This window comes from Aquarana catesbeiana, linkage group LG07 (genome assembly GCF_042186555.1).
Source record: "Aquarana catesbeiana isolate 2022-GZ linkage group LG07, ASM4218655v1, whole genome shotgun sequence".
Taxonomy (NCBI): domain Eukaryota; kingdom Metazoa; phylum Chordata; class Amphibia; order Anura; family Ranidae; genus Aquarana; species Aquarana catesbeiana.
The window spans coordinates 82334129-82353981 of NC_133330.1; the positions used below are offsets into that span (position 1 = coordinate 82334129).

Sequence of the window (19853 nt, forward strand, 5' to 3'; positions counted from 1 at the left end):
ATATCCAAAGAATTTCTAATGGGAAAATTCCCTTTTTTCTGGTTAAGAAGTTTAAGTATTTTTCTTTTAAATGTGCTTCTTCTCCAGTGCCAGGGGCATCTGCCTCCAGGCAGTCACGACGGCCTCCACCTACAGGATTCAAGAGGTAAACCTCAGGGTCAGTCCCAGGGTCAAAAGAGGACCTGGGGGAGGTAACCCGCAAAACAAAATACTAAAGCCTTATGAAAGGGTGCCCCCGCTCGCTTGAGTGGGGGGGGGGGCTTCTACAGTTTTCAAGGGACTGTCAGGAACATTGTCAGAGTTCCCATCTCTTCGTTTTCTCAGATCAAAACGATCCCAGAGATCCAGTGAAAAGAAGTCTCTCTTTCTAGCTTTGGATCATCTCTTGTCTCAAAGAGCGGTATCGGTGGTCCCCTTGGTAGAGCAAGGATTAGGGTTTTTCAAACCTTTTTTATGGTTCCAAAACCGTACGGGGCTCTCAGACCCATTTTAGATTTCAAAGATCTAAACCGGGTTTGAATATCTGTTCTTTTCGCATCGAGTCAATCGGTAGTCTCTGTCCTACAAGGGGGAGAACTTCTGGTGTCAATCAACATCAAGGATGCTTTTTTCCCCGCTCACCAGAAATTTACGCTTCAAGGTAGAAAATATTCATTTTCAGTTTGTAGCTCTGCCTTTCGGTCTAGCTACTCCATCTCGAGTGTTTACAAAGGTCCTGGCTCCTCCCTTAGCCAGGGTAATGGCTCAAGGTATAACAATACTAGCCTATTTAGATCTTCTCTTCATAGATCAATTCGGTAGCCCGCTTAATTCAATTTGGTCATCGCAGTTAGCTACCTAGAATACCTAGGTTGGATTCTCAACCTAGAGAAATCCTCATTAAATCCATCAAGGAGATTGCAGTACTTGGGGCTGATCATTGATACAGCTCAAAAGAGGATGTTTTTTTTCCCCAGGAAAAGATCAGTTCCATAAGGGAACTGATTAAGTTACTCAAGTCAAAGAAGAATCCTTCTATTCGGCTTTGCATGAATTGGTTGGGAAAGATGGTGGCTTCTTTCAAGGCCGTTCCTTATGCACTGTTTCATTTAAGACTGCTGCAAAACAGTATCCTGTCAACTGGGAACAAGAAGGCCCAAGCTCTGGGCTTCCTAATGCGTTTATCCCCCAATGTGTGTCAGAGCCCCAATTAGTGGTTGATATCCAAGAATCTTCAAAAAGAGGAATCCTTTCTACCAGTTACCTGGAAGGTGGTAACAACAGACACCAGCCTTCTGGGCTGAGGAGCAGTCCTGGAAGAAGCATCTGTCCTAAGGAAATGGTCCAAATCAGTGATGACCTTGTCCATCAATATTCTAGAGATTCGGGCAGTACGCCTGGTCCTCGAGGCCTGGATGCTCAATCTACGGAATTGCCCTATCAGGATCCAATCCGACATTGCCACAGTTGTGGATTTATCATTCACGAGAAATTGTGCGGCCCAGAAAGAGGTGGATCATATTCTATCTTGGCAGAAAACAACATTCTTTGCCTATTAGCAATTTTCATTCCAGGAATAGGAATTGACAGGCGGACTACTTGAGTCACCAACAATTGTTCCTGGGAGAATGGTCCTTTCACCCCGACATGTATCTGTTGATATACCAGAAGATGGGGAGTTCCGGATGTGGAATTTTGTGTCAAGGACAAGGGATCCGAAGGCATACAAAACGAATGCCTTAATTTTTTTCCGTGGGATCAGTTTTTTACTGATCTATGTGTTCCCTCCTGTTCTGCTGCTTCCGCGCTTTTTTTTCAGGATCAAGCAAGAAGGGAAGGAGGTGATTCTTGTGGCCCAGGAGATCTTGGTTTGCCGAGATCGTAAAGATGGCGGTGGGGGACCCTACCACTATGGCCAGACCTTCTCTCGCGAGGTCCGGTATTCCATCCTACCTTACAAATGCTGAATTTAGCGGTTTGGCTATTGAGACCCACATTCTGAAAGATCGTGGGTTGTTAGCCTCAGTAGTTCTACTTGGGTAAATGCTAGGAAGCCGGCCTCCAGAGTCAAGAATCTGGAAGGCATATGTCTCCTGGTGTAAATCCAGGGGTTGGCACCCCAGGAAATATGTCATAGGTACGATCCTTGAATTCCTACAGATAGAATTAGAATTGAAGTTGGCCTTGAGTACTATCGATGGCCAGATGTCGGCCTTATCGGTCTTTCTTTTCATCAGCCACTTGCTTCTCTCTCTGGTTCGTAACTTTATTCAGGGGGTAACGCGGATTAATCCTCCAGTTTAGTCACCCCTGAACCCTTGGGACTTAATTTTAGTCCTTTTGGCTTATAGAAGCAGCCTTTTTTTGGAGCCAGTACGAGATATTGCCTTGGTCCTCTTAACAGGGGAAAAATAATTTTCATGGTTGCCATATCTTCTGCAAGAAGAGTATCCGTGTTGGCTGCTCTTTCTTGTAAGGAGCTGTATTGGTTTATTAAGGTCTATTGAAAGTGACCGCTCAGATTCGTAAACAAATGTTTTGTTTGTGTTGCCAGATGGTCCTAAAAGAGGACAGGCATCATCGAAATCTATTCCTAAATGGATTTGTCAAGTGATTGTTCAAACTTATGGTTTTAAGAGGAAAATTCCTCCTTTTCATATTAAAGCGCACTCCACCAGGGTTCTTAGTACTTTTTGGGCAGTGCATCACCAAGCCTCCATGGCTTAAATCTGCAAGGCCGCAACTTGGTCTTCAGTCCATACATTTACCTGATTCTATCAAGTAGATGTAAAAGGCATGAGGACATCGCCTTTGAGCGCAGTGTACTGCAGGTTGCAGTATGAGCCCTCTAGTCTCTTGGTGCCCTACTTTGTTGTGTCTCCCTCCCTTCAGTTGACATTGCTATGGGACATCCCACATAGTAACTACTATGGCTCTGTGTCCCGTGATGTAAGATACGAAAAAAGGATTTTTGTAACAGCTTACCTGTAAAATTCTTTTCTTTGAAGTACATCACAGGACACAGGGGTCCCTCCCTTCTTGGTATACACGTGTATTGCTTTGCTACAAAACTGAGGTACTCCCACCAGTGGGAGGGGTTATAGAGGGAGTGCACTTTTTAATTTAGGGCGTCAATAAAAAACAAAAAGTGTAGCGCTAAATGAAAATACACTCTCAATGTATAAATTGTGAAAAAAATATTAATAAGTGAGTGTCCAGTGCTTTCAATAAAGAACAAATGTCCATCAAAAACAAATTGAATGTCCTTCAGTGAACCAATAATTAAAATCCGTAAACCATAAGGACCCTGAAGGTCACCACTTGTGAAAAAATGTGCACAATGCCATCACCAGCGTGTAACTCCATACAGACTGATATAAAATAATACACAGCTGGTTACTATTAAGTCCGTTATATGTACATATTAGATCTTATTGGATGGTAAATATAGAGACCAATTCGATACACCGCACCACAGTGTCTTCAAAAAAACGTGCAATGCCCACAGCCAGTGAAGATGGAGGCTTACCGGAGGGTTTGAACCCAGAACAGCATATACTGTCAGGGTCAAACCAGCTTGTATTGCACACCGGCAATGGGGGGAAGACCTCGGCAGCCTGGAGATGGAAGAGTCCCAGGGGGCTTCATGAAAGTGTCTTCTCCAAATGTAGCGTTAACTATCCCAGCATATGGGCATATAGCAAGCCGGGGTCATGCACGGGTAATCAGGCAGAGGCAAAGTCCATAAAGCAAGTTGGAGTTATGCACTGGTAATCAGGCAGAAGGAAGATCCAGGAGCAAGCCAGGGGTTGAGCCAGGAGAGGAGATCAACAGGTCTGGAATGAACTGGGTCAATGAACAGGAGATCCAAGTAATGATACAGAGGTTTAGGAATACAGGAAGCTGACAACAATCCAGCTGCAATACAAGCTGGTTTGACCCTGACATTATATGCTGTTCTGGGTTCAAACCCTCCGGTAAGCCTCCATCTTCACTGGCTGTGGGCATTGCACGTTTTTTTGAAGACACTGTGGCGCGGTGTATCGAATTGGTCTCTATATTTACCATCCAATAAGATCTAATATGTACATATAACGGACTTAATAGTAACCAGCTGTGTATTATTTTATATCAGTCTGTATGGAGTTACACGCTGGTGATGGCATTGTGCACATTTTTTCACAAGTGGTGACCTTCAGGGTCCTTATTGTTTACGGATTTTAATTATTGGTTCACTGAAGGACATTCAATTTGTTTTTGATGGACATTTGTTCTTTATTGAAAGCACTGGACACTCATTTATTAATATTTTTTTCACAATTTATACATTGAGGGTGTATTTTCATTTAGCGCTACACTTTTTGTTTTTTATTGGTTCACTTAGCAATTATTCTTTTTGCTGTGTTAGCAGCTCATACTTCAGAGCAAGCGCAATTTTACCACTGTTTTTTTCGTTAATTTAGGGCGTGCCAGTGTCCATCACCTGAAGGTGGCCTATAACCCACATAGTAATTACTATGGCTTTGTGTCCCGTGATGTACTTCAAAGAAAAGGATTTTTCAGGTAAGCTGTTATAAAAATACTATTTTTTCCTATATGTCTTGTTTATTTCACTCATTACCCACAGAAATCAGACCAGGCAATGTTTTTCTAATCTTGTTTCCTGTTCTTAGCAGACAGGAGTGGCACCCGGTGTTGTCTTCTGCTGCTGCAGCCCATCTGCTTCAAGGTTCGATGTGTTCAGAGATGGTATTCTGCATACCTTGGCAGTAAAGATTGGTTGAGTTACTGTTACCTTTCTATCATCTCAAACCAGTCTGCCCGTTCTCCTCTGACATAAACAAGGCATTTTTGTCCACACAACTGCTGCTCACTGGACATTTTCTCTTTTTTGGACCATTCTCTAAACCCTAGAGATGGTTGTGCGTGAAAATCGCAGTAGATCAGCAGTTTTTGAAATACTCAGACCAGGCCCATCTGGCACCAACAACTATGCCATGTTCAAACTCACTTAAATCTCCTTTCTTCCCCATTCTGGTGCTTGGTTTGAACTTCTACAAGTCGTTTTTACCACATCTACATACCTAATTGCAGTTGCTACCATGTGATTGGCTGATTAGCAATTTGTGTTACTAAGCAATTGAACAGGTGTACCTAATAAAGTGGGTGTATTTCTACAGGTAAAAGGCAACTCTGCATCACAACCTCCTGAGCACAGATCTCTGCTTCACATACTACATTTCAGGGCTTGTTCACACCAGGTGTGGTGCAGGAATGAGTGAGAAATTGTGCGTTTTCCCACACCACACAAAAAGGTGCTGCTCTTTCTTTGCAGCATGACGCAAATACGTTCACACCTGCTAAAATGCAGGGTACCTCAGTACCATGGGTTTTGGTGGGCTGTGATTTAAAAATTGTGGCATCTTTTTTGCTATATTCATGCACATAGGGCAACCCAATGGGCAGGAACACACAAAAAAAAAAAGTGTGTGTTTGTGCTCAGACGCACCTCCTGGTGTGTCCTGAGATCGGGCACCCTTTAAAATTCTGCACAGACTGAAAAATTTTTCACTTTTTTATTTTTTATTTTTTCAAAGCACCATTTACTATACGTATCCTGTATAAAGAGAAATTATATGTTATACTATACATTTACATTAGTTTACATAGTTTTTTTTGTTTTGTTTTTTTCAAATCATCAACCACTACAAGCATTCTATATAAATTCCTCAATTCCAAACCGGCCCTGGAATCTCCAGTGCTGTTGCTGGTTGGGAACAGCAGCCCGGCAAATTGGACAAGTTGCACATAAAATATAGGAGTGCAGTTCAGAATTATAGTGTCCTCACCATCTTCATATCCTGCAAGACAAATAGAACACACTATCTTGTCCTTGCCGTGCTGCTCCATGGCTGATGGTGGTGCTCAGCAGCCTTGTTGAAGTCTCTTGGTGAACGGCTCCTGTTGATGAGTGTGTCGTCCTGTCTCCGACAACGTTGCGCTCTGGACCTCGTCCAATGGACGAATAGACTTTTGACCTTCCTCATACTAACACCTTTGGCGGGATCTGCGACGTGAAGGTCGTGGCATCCTGATGGTGTTAAATGCTGGTGTATCTAAAAATAGCTAAAAAAAATATATAATATTAATAATAATAATAATAAACAATAAAAGTATGATAGTAATAGAAATAAATATTAATAAAAATGATAAGAATTGCAGTGAATATCAGGAGAAAAGCTCTGACGTTGCAACTCAGTCAGCTCCCAGTGCAGAAGTGATTTGAGAGACAGCCTCGGCCTGCAACCAGTCACAGCTTATGACATTACACCAACTGTCACTTTTCAGGCCTAAATATTTTGATTGACAATATGTCTGCCATGCAATACTGTACCCACACAAGTGTTATATTTTACATATAATAAAACTGTGCTATGGAGTTATCCACATCTGCAATACCACTCATCGCCATAGATGTCTGCCTTAATGAACAGCTTAATACAGTTTATACACAGCAGTTTGTTTCTGCAGCCACCTTGTCTAGTGTAAAGTATAGGAGGCCAAGCCCAGAGGAGAGAGGAATCTGCCCGTGTGAGGTGCCGGAAAAACGGTCCGGTGGGGATGATGGCCTCCAGGGAGAGCACAGTCGAGCAGGTAAGGAGGACAGAGGGATGGAGAGCTAGGGGTAGTGATGAGAAGGCCGTGGTAAGGTGTGGTGGATGGTGTAGGCCTAAGTGGTGAGTAGAATGCGGGGAGGTGGAATAGGCTCAGGCTGTTGTATGGCGTGGGCCGTATTGTGCTGGATGGCGGAGGAGGGGGCCAAAGGTGGTGAATGGCCGGCTGTAGAGGGGATAATGTTCAGAAAAAGTCGGGTGGGGGTGTTGCAGACATAGCTGAAGCTCCCCCTTCACCTCCCACTGTTCCCTCATCTAGCTTTCCCTCAACAAGCATTGCACAAGAGTGACGATCCCAGCCAAACTGGACCTTTTTACATATTCCCAGGATTGCAGTGCAATTTGGAATGGCGGTGATTCCACTCTCGACCCCAAATTTCCAAATTTGAGCGAGGCCTAATAGTGAATGGCAACCTTTAAATTCCTGGTACCCAAAGCACACCCCACCCCCCTGTGTGACTTGCAGGCGGCTGGGCATCATGGAAAGAGCAGAGTGGCAGCGGGGTGCTGGGCATTGGATGGCACTCTGTGTCCTAGACCCTTCACTGATGAGACTAGACTATGGTTTGAGCTTTCTCTGACCACAGTACATGGAATGTCCGGCCAGGGGAGCAACATAGGAACCTGTGATCCGGGAAGGGGGAGGGGGTGAAGTTTCACTACCATGGACAGTAATAGGGGAAGAATTTGAGGTTTTGTATTGCTAAGGACTGGGATGATGGGGTGGTCACTTAAGTTGAAGTTTCTGGTGGTAAGAATAAAGCAGTAGATAGCAGTGTTTTTCATGTCATGTGCACTAATGCCCGTGGTTTAGGCAACAAGCTTTCTGAGCTGACAGATCTTATATCTAGGGACAACTTGGACCTTGCTGCAATTACAGAGACATGGTTTAGGGATTCAAATGATTGGGAAATAACCATCCTAGGGTACACACTATACAGGAACATCAGAGTAGGGAAGAGGGGAAGTGGAGTTGCCATGTATGTCAAAAATAGCATAACGCTAACATTAATTCAAAAAAACAAACTAAATACTTGAAACCCTCTGGATCTGCCTTTCAACCAGAGAGGAATATTTTCTTAAAATTGGTGTTGTAAACAGACCCCCAGGACAGACTGAAGATTATGATAACTTGTTGATTGATGAAATAACCCAAATTGCAATGAAGGGAGAGTTTTTGATTATGGGTGACTTCAATAGGCCTGACATTAACTGGAATTCTCAACTTACTATTACAAGCAGGAGCAGGGATGTAATGGAAGCACTGAATCAGGTTTCTCTAAACAGTAAAAGAGCCCAACCTGAGGTGACCATATTCTAGACCAGTGTTTCCCAAGTCCAGTCCTCAAGGCGACCCAACAGGTCATGTTCCCAGGCTTTCCCTCAGATGAAACAGCAGGACTGGAGTTGAAAAACACTGTTCTAGACCTAGTACTGACAAATGGGGATCGACTGTCTGATGTTGAGGAGGGAGAGAATTTGGGTTCTAGTGATCACCAATGTCTTTGGTTTGATATTAAAACAAGAACTGAAAAATCATATACATAAACAAAAGTTTTAGATTTCATAAGGACAAATGTTGCTGAAATGGGGACATTTCAATGAAATGAAAGGTTGGAGTAAAATGACAGGAGTAAGTAATCAGTGGGCACTATTAAAGTATACCATCCTATAGGCAACTAGATTATAGGTCAGGCAAGTTAGTAAGAATAAACAGAAGAAAAAAAAATATGGTTCAATAAAGAGGTAAGTAGGATAGTAAAGAAAAAAAAATTGTATATAGAAGATTTAAGGAAACAGGAGTTGTAGCTGACAGAGAAGAGTATAAAAATGGACAAAAAGAGGCCAAACACATCAGTGCTGCCAAAGCACAGATAGAGGAGGAAACTGTCTAAATCTATTAAGAAAGAAGATAAAACCTTTTTTAGGTACGTTAGTGATAGAAGGAAAAAATACAATGAGATCACAAAAATAAAAACTGGGCACAACATATACGTTGAGGGAGACCTGGATATAGCAAACCATTTAAACAACTACTTCTTTCCGTTTTTTTTTGTTTTTCAAATCATCTACTACAAAACCACTACAAGCATCCTGTATAAATTCTTCAATTCCAAACTGACCCTGGAATCTCCGGTGCTGTTGCTGGTTAGGAATAGCAGCCCGACAAGTTGCGCTTTCCTGAAGCTATCGTTGGATGCAGCCGGTGTGAAATTGGTGAGTGCAGGTCAGAATTGTAGTGTCCTCACTATCTTAATATCATGCAACACAAATAGGACAAACCATCTCCTCCTTGCCGTGCTGCTCCATAGCTGATGGTGGTGCTGGGTGGAGATCAGCAGCCTTGTTGTGGTCTCTTGGCGAACAGCTCCTGTTGATGGGTATGTCACCCAATCTCTGTCGACATTGCGCTCTGGACCTCGTCCGATGGGTGATTGGAGACTTTTGAATGGTGGTGTACCTAAAAATAGCTAAAAAATTTTTTTTAAATTAATAATAATATAAAACAATAATAGTAATATTAATACAAATGATAAGGATTGCAGTGAATATCAGGAGAAAGGCTCTGACAATACGACTCAGTCAGCTCCCAGTGCAGAAGTGACTTGAGACACAGCCTCAGTCTGCAGCCAATCACAGCTTGTGACATTAAACCTCCTCACACCAACTGTCACTTTTCAGGCCTATATCTTTTGATTGACAATACGTCTGCCATGCAACACTGTACCCACCTAAGTGTTATATTTTATAGATTTATATATAATTAAACTGTGCTATGGAGTCTACCTGTGGATTGTGAGTGCACGTGGGCGGTGAGTATCTGTGTATTGTATTGAGTATTAGTGTCAGGAAGCAAGTTGTTAGGTAATTTGGACACGGTATAATCCCCAATCCTCATTAAATTAGTAGGTATGATGCCTGACGAGTGTGGAGATGCGAATCGGTGTACATCTTGCAACATGTATGCGTTCCTTGTACATCTGATAAAGGGCGAATACTGCTGTGCAAAATGTAAGCACATTGTTTCCCTTGAAGCCCAGGTTCTGAATCTAGGGAAGCAACTGTCAGCACTGAGAAGACCCTCCATACTAAAGGAGAGCCAGGAATGTACTCGGCAGGAGCCAGCACAGAGGCGGGTGGAGACAAAGAGGTGCAGGCACTAGAAACGAGTAGATGGGTGACAGCCAGGAAGGATAGGAGGGGAAAGTGCCAGGGAGGCCGATTCTGGGCTGGAGCATCCCAATAAGTACGCTCCATTGAGTGACATTAGTAAAACCGGTCAGGGACCAGCACTGCTGGAGCTGAGGGACTCTCCTAGCTGCCAGGGGATGAACTCCTCCAGTGGGAGGGGGAGGAAGCGAATGGAAGGGATAGACAGATTCTGGTGGTAGGGGACTCCATTCTTAGAAGAACAGAGAGGGCAATCTGTGACAAAGAGCTGAAGCGCCGAACTGTATGCTGTCTACTGGGCGCTCGGGTTCGGCACATCACGGATCTGGTGGACAGATTACTAGGAGGGGCTGGGGGAGACCCGGCTGTCATGGTATATGTTGGCACCAAATGACAAAGTCTGAGGCAGATGGAGTTCCCTAAAGAATGATTTTAGGGACTTAGGAGCTAAATTGAGGAAAAGGACCTCCAAGGTAGTATTCTCAGGAATACCATCGGTACCTCGAGCCACACCAGAAAGGCAGAGGGAGATAAGGGTAGTATACAAGTGGCTGAAAAGCAGGTATAGTAAGGAGGGGTTTTGGTTCCTGGAGAACTGGGCTGACCTCTCAGTAGGTCACCATTTCTATAGAAGGGACGGACTGCACCTAAATCAGAAGGGTGCAGATCGCCGCAAAGTTAGAGGGGTTTTTAAACTAGGCGACGGGGGGGGGGGGGGTCCAGAGGTAGAGATTGTCAGCAATGAGCATATTCCAGAGGGTAGTATCAGGGGCATTAGTGGTGGGTTGGCTAAAGCACATAAACCCAACGCAAGTATAGTAACAAGCACGATTTGCAGTCTCGGAACACCCAATAGGAGGAGAGTAAGCGACCGGTCTAAACTACGTGGCATGTTCCCCAATGCAAGGAGCCTGGCAGACAAGATGGGTGAACTAGAGATACTGTTGAACGAGGAGGATTTTGATTTTGTGGGAATTTCAGAGACCTGGTTCAACAGCTCTCATTATTGGCTGGCAACCATTCAAGGGTATTCCCTTTATCGTAGGGATAGAGGGTAAAACAAGGGGGAGGGGTATGCCTATAGATCAAGAATAATGTACAAGTGAATGTGAGAGATGACATCAATAAAGGGAGCTAGGGAGGAGGTGGAATCCTTATGGGTATAGCTCCAAAAGGGATGAAGCCAAGGAGAAAATACTGGGAGTATGCTATAGGCCCCCTAACCTGAGGGAGGAGGGGGAGACGGACCTCCTATCACAATTTGTATTAGCAGGATGGATGGGAAGCGTTATCATAATGGGGGATTTTAATTATCCAGACAGACTGGGCGGAGGGAGGCTCGCCAGTTCCTAAATGTCTTGCAGGACAATTTCATGGGTCAGATGGTAGACGCAGCAACTAGAAACAAGGCGTTACTGGATCTACTGATTACCAACAATACAGACCTGATCATGGATGTGGAAATATGGGGCAATTTAGGAAACAGCGATCACAGGCCAAACCTCCCTAAACTATGAACCTTGCTAGAAGATATAAATTGGGATAAGATCTTAGAAACAAAGAACACGGAGGAGAGGTGGGCTTGCTTTAAGAGCATATTAAATAAGGGCATTATTATATGTAAGGGTGCAATTAGGGCAGCTAAGACAGAACATGAAAGACACATAGCGGAGGAGAGCAAAAAAAAAAAAATCCCAAGAAATTCTTTATATAAACAGTAAAAGGGAGGACAGAACATATTGGCCCCATAAAGAATGCGGAAGGACATCTGGTTACAAAGGATGGGGAGATGGCGAAGGTATTGAATTTATTCTCCTCAGTCTTCATGAGGGAAGTGGGGGCTTCAGTAACCAGAACTGCTGTGTTTGTCCTTATGACATCACAGGAAGCACCCTCATGGCTAAAAGAGGACAGAATTAGAAATAGACTTGGGAAACGTAACATTATTAAATCACCGGGACCAGATGGCTTGCACCCGAGGGTACTTAGGGAACTCAGTCAAGTAATTGCCAGACCATTGTTCCTAATTTTTACTGACAGTCCACTGACTGGAATGGTACCAGTCAATTGGAGAAAAGCCAATGTAGCCCCAATATTTAAAAAAGGGCCAAAATACATCCCTGGGAATTACAGACCAGTTAGCCTAACATCAATAGTATGCAAGCTCTTGGAGGGGATGATAAGGGACTGTATCATTAGCAGTAATCAGCATGGATTCGTGAAGAATCATTCTTGCCAAATCAATCTATTAACCTTATATGAGGAGGTGAGCTGCCATCTACAGTGCTTTGCAAAAGTATTCACCCCCCTTGGCTTTTTACCTATTTTGTTACATTACAGCCTTTAGTTCAATGTCTTTTTAATCTGAATTATATGTGATGGATCAGAACACAATAGTCTAAGTTGGTGAAGTAAAAATATATACGTAAAACTATTTTTCAGAAATAAAAAACTGATAATTGGCATGTGCGTATGTATTCACCCCCTTTGTTATGAAGCCCATAAAAAGCTCTGGTGCAACCAATTACCTTCAGTGCCGGTTCACACAGGGGCGGCACGACTTGCAGGTCGCCTCAGCGAGGCGACCTGCAAACGACTTCCGAGGCGACTTGCAAAACGACTTCTGCATAGAAGTCTATGCAAGTCGCCCCCAAAGTAGTACAGGAACCTTTTTCTAAGTCGGAGCGACTTGCGTCGCTCCTATTAGAACGGTTCCGTAGCACAGAACGGGAGGCGACTTGTCAGGCGACTAGGTCGCCTGACAAGTCGCCCCTGTGTGAACCGAGCCTTAGAAGTCACAGAATTAGTGAAATGATGTCCACCTGTGTGCAATCTAAGTGTCACATGATCTGTCATTATATATGCACACCTTTTTGAAAGACCCCAGAGGCTGCAACACCCACGCAAGAGGCACCACTAACCAAACACTTCCATGAAGACCAAGGAACTCTCCAAACAAGTAAGGGACAATGTTATTGAGAAGTACAGGGTTAGGTTATAAAAAAAATATCCAAATCTTTGATGATCCCTAGGAGCACCATCAAATCTATCATAACCAAATGAAAAGAACATGGCACAACAGCAAACCTGCCAAGAGACAGCCGCACACCAAAACTCATGGACCGGGCAAGGAGGGCATTAATCAGAGAGGCATCCGTGTGGGTGTGGGTACATGACCCTCGAACGCAGACAGTGTAAGCTGTCTGCGGATGTAAAATTGGAGGCAATGGCTCTGTTCATGCAGGTGCTACATCCGAAATGACATCAATGGGACTGCCTACACAGAGATGCATGGAACACCTGTGCATCTCTGTAAAGGTATACCGTGTATGCCCTGTGTGAACAAGGCCTTAGGCCCCTTTCACAAAAGCACACTGATCGGCTCTGCCTGTCCATTTTTCAGGCGCGCCCAATCGGACCACCCATTATTCTCTATGGAGAGACTGATGTAAATGGAGGTGTCCGTTTACAACCGCCTGCGTCTGATCCAGTCCACTAAAAACAGACGGATGGGGAATCCATTTCCCATCCACCTAGCAGATTGGATCGGATGGTATCGAATGGAAATGGACAGGCGGTCCGTTTCTATCCGACCGTCCCATAAAGAATAGCGAGCTATGTCCGTGTCCGCTCTGCATCAGCGGAGCGGACACGGACCTGTCATCTGCCTGCTCAGCGGGGATCAGCAGACAGATCCCCGCTGAGCAGGCGGATCTGCTTGACAGAGTTCGCTCCATGTGAAAGGGGTCTTACCAGGAGCGGCCGGTCCATTATGGACGCTGCTCCCCTGTAGGGCGATGGACTCATACGTTTGTATGAGTTTTGTTTTTTTTTCAAGCCACATGATTAGAGCCTGAGGCTCTAATTGGCTTGAAAAAGGTTGGGCTCAGGCGCATACCCACCTCACAAGTGGGTGGGCTGCACCCCGAATCCACCCATTTGTGAGTTGTGACAATAGCAAATTAATATTTGCTATAGTCCTCCGGCTTCTGGCCTTGAGCGAGGCCTAATAGTGAATGGCAACCTTTAAATTCCTGGTACCCAAAGCATGCCCCACCCCCCCATGTGACTCGCAGGTGGTTGTGGTGGTTCTACAATACTGTTCCTCAGACAGATATACACCTCACCTCCATCCCCTGAAGAAGAGGTAGTAACCTCGAAACGCATTGGGCCTGCACTGTCAATTAGCTCCTGCTGATACAGCCTCTGTGGGGTTATGTGTAGCTCTGTCGACTTGGCGTGTATATCCTGGTTGTATTATCAATATTTGTAAATTGTGGCATCCATATTTGTTTTTATTTATGTGCCTTAGTATATGTTATACTTTTAAATTTTTGATATAATAAAATTTTGATATTTTTTCATATTTTCTGTTATACTTTTTTGAGACCTCCGCCCTTTAAAATCCCACTTAAGAGGAAAAATCATCTAGCGCAGGTGGTTGTGCATCATGGAAAGAGCAGAGTGGCAGCGGGGTGCTGGGCATTGGATGGCACTCTGTATCCCAGCCCCTTCACTGATGAGACTAGACTATGGTTTGAGTTCTCTCTGACCACAGTACATGGAATGTCCAGCCAGGGGAGCAACATAGGAACCTGTGATCCGTGAAGGGGAGGGGGTAAAGTTTTACTAACATGGACAGTAATAGTGGAAGAATTTGAGGTTTTGTATTGCTAAGGACTGGGATGATGGGGTGGTCACTTAAGTTGAAGTTTCTGGTGGTAAAAATAAAGCAGTAGATAGCAGTGTTTTTCATGTCATGTGCACTAATGCCTGTGGTTTGGGCAGCAAGCTTTCTGAGCTGACAGATCTTATATCTAGGGACAACTTGGACCTTGCTGCAATTACAGAGACATGGTTTAAGGATTCAAATGATTGGAAAATAACCATCCTAGGGTACACACTATACAGGAACATCAGAGTAGGGAAAAGGGGAAGTGAAGTTGCCATGTATGTCAAAAATAGCATAACGCTAACATTCAAAAAACAAATTAATACTTGAAACCCTCTGGGTCTGCCTTTCAACCAGAGAGGAATATTTCCTTAGAATTGGTGTTTTATACAGACCCCCAGTACAGACTGAAGATTATGAGAACTTGTTGATTGATGAAATAACCCAAATTGCAATGAAGGGAGAGTTTTTGATTATGGGTGACTTCAATAGGCCTGACATTAACTGGAATTCTCAACTTACTATTACAAGCAGGAGCAGGGATGTAATGGAAGCACTGAATGGGGTTTCTCTAAACAGTAAAAAGCCCAACCTGAGGTGACCATATTCAAGACCAGTGTTTCCCAAGTCCAGTCCTCAAGGTGCCCCAACAGGTCATGTTCTCAGGCTTTCCCTCAGATGAAACGGCTGTGGTAATTACTAAGGCAATGAAACTGATCAAATCACCTATGCAAAATAATGGAAAGCCTGAAAACATGACCTGTTTGGGTGCCTTGAGGACTAGAGTTGAGAAACACTGTTCTAGACCTAGTACCAACTCGACTGTCTGATGTTGAGGAGGGAGAGAATTTGGGTTCTAGTGATCACCAATGTCTTTGGTTTGATATTAAAACAAGAACTGAAAAATCATATACATAAACAAAAGTTTTAGATTTCATAAGGACAAATGTTGCTGAAATGGGGACATTTCAATGAAATGAAATGTTGGAGTAAAATGACAGGAGTAAGTAATCAGTGGGCACTATTAAAGTATACTATCCTGAAGGCAACTAGATTATAGGTCAGGCAAGTTAGTAAGAATAAACGGAAGAAAAAAACAATATGGTTCAATAAAGAGGTAAGTAGGATAGTAAAGAAAACAATTTGTATATAAAAGATTCAAGGAAACAGGAGTTGTAGCCGACAGAGAAGAGTATAAAAATGGACAAAAGGAAGCCAAACACATTATCAGTGCTGCCAAAGCACAGATAGAGGAGGAAACTGTCTAAATCTATTAAGAAAGAAGATAAAACCTTTTTTAGGTACTTTAGTGACAGAAGGAAAAAAATACAATGAGATCACAAAAGTAAAAACTGGGCACAATATATACGTTGAGGGAGACGTGGATGTAGCAAACCATTTAAACAATTACTTCTTTCCGTTTTTTTTTTTGTTTTTCAAATCATCAACTACTACAAAACCACTACAAGCATGCTGTATAAATTCCTCAATTCCAAACTGACCCTGGAATATCTGGTGCTGTTGCTAGTTAGGAATAGCAGCCCGACAAGTTGCGCTTTCCTGAAGCTATCGTTGGATGCAGCCGGTGTGAAAATGGTGAGTGCAGGTCAGAATTGTAGTGTCCTCATCATCTTAATATCATGCAACACAAATAGGACACACCATCTCCTCCTTGCCGTGCTGCTCCATAGCTGATGGTGGTGCTGGGTGGAGATCAGCAGCCTTGTTGCGGTCTCTTGGCGAACAGCTCCTGTTGATGGGTGTGTCTACCTATCTCTGCCGACTTTGCGCTCTGGACCTCGTCCGATGGGTGATTGGAGACTTTTGGCCTTCCTCATGTTAGGGCCGTCGACGGGATCTGCGACGTGAAGGTCGCGGCATCCTGATGGTGTTGAATGATGGTGTACCTAAAAATAGCTAAAAAATAATAATTTAAAATTAATAATAAATAATATAAAACAATAATAGTAATAAATATTAATAAAAATGATAAGGATTGCAGTGATTATCAGGAGAAAGGCTCTGACAATACGACTCGGTCAGCTCCCAGTGCAGAAGTGACTTGAGACACAGCCTCAGTCTGCAGCCAATCACAGCTTATGACATTAAACCTCCTCACACCAACTGTCACTTTTCAGGCCTATATCTTTTGATTGACAATACGTCTGCCATGCAACACTGTACCCACCTAAGTGTTATATTTTATAGATTTATATATAATTAAACTGTGCTATGGAGTCTACCTGTGGATTGTGAGTGCACGTGGGTGGTGAGTATCTGTGTATTGTATTGAGTATTAGTGTCAGGAAGCAAGTTGTTAGGTAATTTGGACACGGTATAATCCCCAATCCTCATTAAATTAGTAGGTACGATGCCCAGCGGGTGTGGAGATGCGAATCGGTGTACATCTTGCAGCACGTATGCGTTCCTTGATCATCTGATAAATGGCGAATACTGCTGTGCAAAATGTAAGCACATTGTTTCCCTGGAAGCCCAGGTTCTGAATCTAGGGAAGCAACTGTCAGCACTGAGAAGACCCTCCATACTAAAGGAGAGCCGGGAACGTACTCAGCAGGGGCCAGCACAGAGGCGGGTGGAGACAAAGAGGTGCAGGAACAGGAACTAGAAATGAGTAGATGGGTGACAGCCAGGAAGGATAGAGGGGAAAGTGCCAGGGAGGCCGATTCTGGGCTGGGACATCCTAATAAGTACGCTCCATTGAGTGACATTAGTAAAACCAGTCAGGGACCAGCAATGCTGGAGCTGAGGGACTCTCCTAGCTGCCAGGGGGATGAACTCCTCCAGTGGGAGGGGGGAGTAAGCGAAAGGAAAGGATAGACAGATTCTGGTGGTAGGGGACTCAATGAGCTGCCATCTACAGTGCTTTGCAAAAGTATTCACCCCCTTGGCTTTTTACCTATTTTGTTACATTACAGCCTTTAGTTCAATGTCTTTTTAATCTGAATTATATGTGATGGATCAGAACACAATAGTCTAAGTTGGTGAAGTAAAAATATATACGTAAAACTATTTTTCAGAAATAAAAAACTGATAATTGGCATGTGCGTATGTATTCACCCCCTTTGTTATGAAGCCCATAAAAAGCTCTGGTGCAACCAATTACCTTCAGAAGTCACAGAATTAGTGAAATGATGTCCACCTGTGTGCAATCTAAGTGTCACATGATCTGTCATTACATATACACACCTTTTTGAAAGGCCCCAGAGGCTGCAACACCCAAGCAAGAGGCACCACTAACCAAACACTGCCATGAAGACCAAGGACCTCTCCAAACAAGTAAGGGACAATGTTGTTGAGAAGTACAAGTCAGGGTTAGGTTATAAAAAAAATATCCAAATCTTTGATGATCCCTAGGAGCACCATCAAATCTTTCAGAACCAAATGGAAAGAACATGGCACAACAGCAAACCTGCCAAGAGACGGCCGCACACCAAAACTCAGGGACCGGGCAAGGAGGGCATTAATCAGAGAGGTATCCGTGTGGGTGTGGGTACATGACCCCCGAACGCAGACAGTGTAAGCTGTCTGTGGATGTAAAATTGGGAGCAATGGCTCTGTTCATGCAGGTGCTACATCTGAAATGACATCAATGGGACTGCCTACACATAGATGCACGGAACACCTGTCCATCTCTGTAAAGGTACGTGTGTATGCCCTGTGTGAACAGGGCCTGAGGCCCCTTTCACAAAAGCACACCGATCAGATCTGCCTGTCCATTTTTAAGGCGGGCCCAATCGGACCACCCATTGTTCTCTATGGAGAGACTGATGTAAATGGACATGTGTCCGTTTACACCCGCCTGCATCTGATCCAGTCCGCTAAAAACAGACGGATGGGGATTCCATTCCCCATCCATCTAGCAGATTGGATCAGATGGAAATGGACAGGTGGTCCGTTTCCATCCGACCGTCTCATAGAGAATAGCGATCTATGTCCGTGTCCGCTCTGCTGATGCAGACACAGACCTGTCATCCGCCTGCTCAGCGGGGATCAGCACACAGATCCCCCGCTGAGCAGGCGGATCTGCTTGACAGAGTCCGCTCCATGTGAAAGGGGTCTTACCAGGTCCATTAGGGGCGCTGCTCCCCTGTAGGGCGATGGACTCATACGTTTGTATGTGTTTGTTTGTTTGTTACATGATTAGAGCCTGAGGCTTTAATTGGCTTGAAAAAGGTTGGGCTTGGGCGCATACCCACCTCAGAAGTGGGTGGGTTGCACCCCAAACCCACCCACTTGAGAGTTGTGACAATAGCGAATTAATATTTGCCATCGTCTTCAGCTTCTCCTCCTGGCCAATCAGGAGGGATCGGGTTGGCCGGGAGGAGAAGCCGATGTATCCGTAGAGGGGTGAGTGTTTGTTTTTTTTGTTTTTTTAATTTTACAATTTTTTTTTTTTTGTCATTTGTCATTCAGAGGTCTAAATAGACCCCCATATCTCTTTTTTTGAGACAGAGAAAGGGACTGAACATAGTCCCTTTTCCCTGCAGCACTTTACTTGAATGAATGAGAAGCTGTATAGAGATTCCATTCATTCAGAAAATGACAGTCTGATACATTGTAACACTCGCAGTTACAATATATCAGCTGTCAGTGGGCACATAGTAGTGATCGCCGCATGCTCAATCTCTTCTACAGGGGGAAGCTTAGTAATACATTTACTAAAGCCCCAACTTCATCCCTCCCGCACCCCCCCCCCCCCCCCCGATCTCCAACCTGACAGATCACGGAGATCTATGCAGGGAGAAGCTGCAGGCGGAGGGAAGAAGAGCGGCCATGAATCGGGGGTGCAGGGGGGGGGGGGGTCGACCCCCCCCCAAGCAGCACCTGAAGCCGGCGGGATGCCGGCTAATGATGGCGGGAGCGGGTTTGGGGGGGGGTAATCAATGCTGGTGTTGAAGAAGGGGGTGAAAGGGATAGGAGAGGAGAGTGGGGGCGCAGTTTTAGATGGAAAGGTGCGGCGTGGAAAGCATCCTTAGGCCCCTTTTACAAGATCGGCCCAACCCAATCGGACCCTCCATTTACCTCTATGGAGCGGCTGAAGTCTGTTTATATCCGCCTACCTCCAAACAGATTTGCAAAAAAAAAAATAAATAAAAACAGAAGGTCTCAGAGTAGAGTGGGTTGTGTCCATGTCCATACATTTTTTTTTTTTAAAGATATTTTTATTGCAGTTTTATGACATACAGACATAAAACAAAAAGCACAAACAAAAACTACAACACTGATAACAGAATGCTCCTAATCCAGAATATCATGAAAATCCAGGCCGTGTGCAATAATAAACTAGAGATTACATCTACCAGTGGATATAATCAACAGAGGAGTAAGTGATAAGG

At 44.1% G+C, this 19853-nt stretch overlaps 1 protein-coding gene and 1 long non-coding RNA gene across 3 annotated transcripts in view; one reads left to right on the top strand and one right to left on the bottom strand.

Annotated features, from left to right (window-relative positions):
• LOC141103124 (pre-mRNA-splicing factor ISY1 homolog) overlaps positions 1-19853 on the top strand; it is a 143824-nt gene that overhangs the window by 15763 nt on the left and 108208 nt on the right. Inside the window, exon 2 of the mRNA XM_073592385.1 lies at positions 4443-4542. Coding sequence (XP_073448486.1) covers positions 4497-4542 — 46 coding nt within the window. The 5' untranslated portion in view covers positions 4443-4496. The remainder of the gene's footprint in view (positions 1-4442; positions 4543-19853) is intronic.
• LOC141103125 (uncharacterized) overlaps positions 5421-19853 on the bottom strand; it is a 46617-nt gene continuing 32184 nt past the window's right edge. The window contains exons 2-4 of one of the 2 annotated variants that reach the window (XR_012235253.1): positions 15999-16413; positions 8937-9124; positions 5421-6105 (exon numbers count right to left, since the gene is read on the bottom strand). This is a non-coding gene — a long non-coding RNA (uncharacterized lncRNA). Of the gene's footprint in view, positions 6106-8776; positions 9125-15998; positions 16414-19853 lie in introns of both variants that reach the window. The other variant, XR_012235252.1, reaches the window with a different exon arrangement.